Source organism: Gossypium hirsutum, chromosome D09 (assembly GCF_007990345.1).
Source record: "Gossypium hirsutum isolate 1008001.06 chromosome D09, Gossypium_hirsutum_v2.1, whole genome shotgun sequence".
NCBI classification, from domain to species: domain Eukaryota; kingdom Viridiplantae; phylum Streptophyta; class Magnoliopsida; order Malvales; family Malvaceae; genus Gossypium; species Gossypium hirsutum.
In genome coordinates, this window is record NC_053445.1 from 49,508,354 (window position 1) to 49,513,270 (window position 4,917).

The 4,917-nt window shown below is 31.0% G+C and overlaps 1 protein-coding gene across 1 annotated transcript; it reads right to left on the bottom strand.

The window, feature by feature from the left end:
* Positions 1-2,048: 2,048 nt before the first annotated feature.
* On the bottom strand, positions 2,049-4,188 carry LOC107890671 (geraniol 8-hydroxylase). The gene is made up of 2 exons (XM_016815194.2): positions 3,174-4,188; positions 2,049-2,833 (listed from the first exon to the last, which is right to left on the bottom strand). Exons 1-2 carry the CDS (start codon positions 4,068-4,070, stop codon positions 2,228-2,230), a joined length of 1,503 nt encoding a protein of 500 aa, XP_016670683.1. The 5' UTR covers positions 4,071-4,188; the 3' UTR covers positions 2,049-2,227.
* Between the last annotated feature and the right edge of the window lie 729 nt (positions 4,189-4,917).

Sequence of the window (4,917 nt, forward strand, 5' to 3'; positions counted from 1 at the left end):
GAACTTATGGTTTAGCCAATAAGTACAGTTTATTCTTTAAAGTCATCCCTATTCTGTTATTTGACAGTTTCGATCCTTCTTCACTAAAAATTAATTATCTCCTCGTACGGGATTCGGATGATGTTCCCGTTTGTTTCTATTGAAAATAGACTCATTAATAATTTTAAACATATAAATTATAACCCATAATTATTTTTATGCAATTTTTAATAATTTTCCAAAGGCATAACAGGGAAAAACGAAATCATTCTGACCTTGTCTCACCAAATTTATTATATCTCACAATTTACAATTTCATTGCTTACACCGTTTTTTCTATGAGAAACTAGACTCAATAATATTTAATTCCATATTTTTTTTATCTTCTAATTTGATTTTCACAACTTATGGTGATTTTTCAAATTTAGCCTACTGCTGCTGTCTAAAAACTATTTTAGTGCAAGATGTTGATTATCAAGTTTATAACTCCATTATTCCCTTTTTCTATAATATTTCCCATCACTTTCTCTTATTTCTCTTCACTAATATATTAAGAACATAAAATCTTATATAAGAAAACTCTACTATAACATCATTTCCATGCTTTTTTAATAATATCAAACTTAAAAATATATTGAAATCTTACATCTAATAATCTACTAACTTTCAAAATTTCAACATAAATTAAGTAGTATTTATTTCTAAGATTCCAAAAATTCAAAAATTACAAGAAAATAACTTAATTTAACTTACCAATTAAACTTCGAGCTTGAAATCCCTAATTTTCCCTTTATCCTTCTTTCCTTTTTCTTTCCTTCCTATTTTTGTTTGCTCTCTGTTTCTTATTTTTTTGTTTTGTTTCTTTCCTTTCTCATTTCCTTTATCTTATTTGCCTATTTATAAATATCTATTACTTAAATAAATATTTGTAATACAAATATATACCTATATATTATTACATTTGTATACTATTATCACCATACACTTGTCTTTCTTTAATTTATAATAATAATAAAAATATCATTTAAAAATTAAATTAAAATATTAATAAACTAATATTTAATTAATTAATTTAAAATATCTCTAACATCATCATTATCTTTTAGATTTCTCTCTTCTAATTGATTATTTTGCGCTTTATGATCTTTTAAAATTTCATCATTAAGTCATCACTTAATTTGATAAAATTACAATTTAGTCCCTCATAATTCTTCACCTATTCAATTTGGTCCTAATTCATCCATTTTCCTTAATTTCTAGATCATTCCACCCTTAAAATATTTTCACTATTGGTCCTTCAACTTTTTCATATTTACACTTTAACCCCTCAAATTTTGAGTATTCGCTCTTGGTCAACAAAAGTTTTCTCACTTTTGTGATTTAATCCTTTCTTGCATTAATATGTCATAATATACTTCCTAATGTTGACATAACTCAAAATTTCCCTTTTTGTCACTTTATTTCCTTATTTTACTATATCAAGGATACTATTTTACTGTAATAATTTTCGGGGTATTACACTTTTTATATATTTTTTAAGTTTATTATATAGTATATATTTTGTAGTTTTATATATTTCTTTAAATTTTTTAGAGTAAGTACCAAATTGAGAATATTTGTAAATTTTGAGAGTTAATTTTTTAAAATTATAACTAAATCGATATAATATATAAAAATTGAGGGCTAAATTTAGTATTATACTAATTTTTTAATAGCCATATCAACTTACCATTTGTGATTTTAACAGAGTGACTAAAATGACCACACTATGTAATATGAGTGTTTAAATTACAAATTTTTTATTTTGAATGACTAAAATACACAATTTAAAATATTAAATCTTAACTGATTGGAAAGCAGAGTAGATGGAATATGAAAATTAAGAATATGTTTCATAAGTCTCATATTCTGAAGTGAAATCAGTGAGAAGTGCATGATATGATAACATCAGCAACACCGAAATAACAATGATAGAAATAGACAGGCTTGTGATCATTTGTCTGAAAAACAACAAAATTGTCCTAAGATATAAGATAAAGCCAAAAACAAGCTACGAACATTTTCACATGGATTTTAAACAGGTTTTTCAGATAACAACAAGGATACATTGTCCTAAGAAAAGATAAAGCCAATAACAAGCTACGAACATCTTCACTTTTTTTCAGATAACAAGGATACATTGTCCTAAGAAAAGATAAAGCCAATAACAAGCTACGAACATTTTCACTTTGGATTTTAAACACGCTTTTCAGATAACAACAGGGATTACTTGCAAAGGTTCAGCCATTTGAACGGTGAGTCCAAACTTCTCTTCCATGTTCATCTCTTTTGGTGAGATCCCACCTTCAAGTTTCCAATCAAAAGAGTTAATAAGAGATCCTAACATCAGATACAACATTCGATTCGCCAAAGGTAATCCTGGGCATATTCGGCGTCCGGCTCCGAACGGAATCAACCCAAAATCCCTACCTTTGACATCAATTTCGGACCCCAAGAATCTCTCTGGCATAAAACTGTTTGGATTTTCCCAAATACTTGAATCTCTACCGATGGCCCATGCATTAACCAACACTTGTGAACCCTCTGGAACGTGGAAACCACAAAGGTCGGTGTCGGAGCCAGCTCTACGCGGAAGTAATAGCGGGACTGGAGGATGCATTCGAAAGGTTTCTTTGATAATTGCTTGCAAATATGGTAAACTATTTATGTCTGATTCCTCAATTGGTTTCCCTTTACCGATTACTTGATCTAATTCTTTCTTGACTTTAAGTAAAACATGTGGATTTTGAAGTACTTCTGCCATTGCCCACTCTAATGTATTTGATGTCGTATCAGTTCCGGCGACAAATAGAACCTGTCATCTAACATGATTAAACCAAAGAACTAGCATTCGTAATGAATAGATGTCAGGATATCTTTTTTTCTAAATATTAATGTGTAAAGATAAGGCGAGAAGAATATTTTATAACCCCATCACGCCAAGACAGTCTGTTTCATACATATCGATACGCAAGACACTATGAGAAAAAAAACGAACTGGAACCAGGCACGCTGTCCCCCAGATATATTTTTGTGATTCAACGAAGAATTAGCAAAAAAAAAAAAAATTGGAGATGAAAAACTCTGATTAGCAAACATGAATTATAACTGGATCATTTATGAAGAGAATAATTAAAGGTAGATAGAAAAATTACCAGAAATAAGTGTTTGATATGATCTTTATTAAGTTCTTCGATATCGCCTTCAATGATGTCGAGAAGAGTATCCAAAACATCATTTGATGCGGTATAATCTGGGGATTTTCTTGATTGCTGTCTTTCATCCATCATATTGCCGAAAAGTTTAAGCAAATTGTCGGAATGAACAGTCATCCGGCGCCGTACACCTTGTGGATCCATCTTTCTAAGCAAAGGAAAATAATCAGCCAAATTAGGCTTCCCTGCCTCTACCATGATACTGTTAACTGTTTTCCTGAATACTTGCGCTCTAGCTGAATTTGGGCCAACCAAATCCACTGAAAACATAGTGTTGGACAACAAATTAATGGTAGTATCAAAAGCAGCTTGGCCTATGTTAATGGCTTCACATTTAAGGCAACTTTCGCCAACTTTAGCAATCAGTTGTTGAATCTTGTGCCGACGCAGGTATTCATTGGCATCGAGTTTCAGACTAGAGAAAATATGGGTATTACCGACTTTGCGAAGAGTTCTCCAAAGCGGCGACACAGGTATCCATGGCATCCCAAATTCATAGTGTTGGCTGGCTCGAATTGCATCCACAATGGTTCGGTTGCAGAATATAAGGTCCTGTTTTTGAAGGATCTCTTTGGCCGTTGTTTCCGAGGAGACGACGACGGTGATTAAGCTGCCGAGTTTGAGACCCATAACGGGGCCATGAATCTGAGCAAACTTAGCCAAAGACCTGTGGGGTTTATCCCCAAGATCGAAGAGATTGCCGATGATTGGCTTAGGCCATGGACCAGGTGGGAGCTTGCGTTGGCTTGATTTACGTCCATTTCTAAATGAGTTGAAAGCCTGAAGCAGGAGCCAAGTGAAGAGCAGACATAGCAAGGAGCTTGTTAACAAATCCATCTCTCCCTTATTCGTATCAAAGAACGGTCTCAGTTTTAAAGGGATGTGAATGTTAGTGAACGTTAGTCAAAACACATTAACAATGTTGAATTCGTACATGAAAACCATTCTAGAGTGTTCCACACGTTAACAATATTGAATTCAAATCCTATCCTATACATATATATCTCCAAAGTAGAATGTGCCTCGTCCAGAATTGCTTGAGTGCTAAGGGAAGGCATGCATGAATAGCGGAAGTTGAATACTAATTTTATTAATCAGCATAAAAGAAAGATTTAGTACTTGAATTTTCATCTTTAAAAATTTTTCATCCTTAAAATTTTTTCATCCACTTTAATTTTGTAACACTAACATGTATCAGCAAAGTAGAAAAAAATCTTTTAAATATTTTGTTTACAATTTTATATTCTTTTTAGGTTTATTTTGTACGCTGTTCTTATTTGGGTCACTTGTCGTTAAATTGATAACATAAATAATGGCATGACATTTTTCTAACTGGTATAATAACACATTTAATTATTAATACTTATGCATTCTACCAATTTGAAGCTTGTCGTTTATGATTTTGATGGAAGTGACAAAAATGACCAAACTATATAATATAGGTGCCTAAATTATAAACTTTTCATTCTAAGTGCCTAAAATAACTTCTTCTTTTTTTATAATTGGATGACTATCTACACAGTTTACCCTATAAAATAAAATATATTGTGCTGTATAAATTTTAATGTGTATTTATATCATGTTCATATTATTTTAAAATTTTAAAATTATTTTTTCATATCATGTAATTATATCGTACCTATAATTATTAAATACAATGTTAATTATAACATATCAACATTTT

What these genes read in the sequence shown, in the direction of transcription:
- LOC107890671 (XM_016815194.2), bottom strand. Translation starts at nt 4,070, where the DNA reads ATGGATTTGTTAACAAGCTCCTTGCTATGTCTGCTCTTCACTTGGCTC. An exon ending in ATATCAAACACTTATTTCTG is followed by an intron (nt 2,834 to 3,173) that starts GTAATTTTTCTA and finishes GTTAGATGACAG; the next exon opens with GTTCTATTTGTCGCCGGAAC.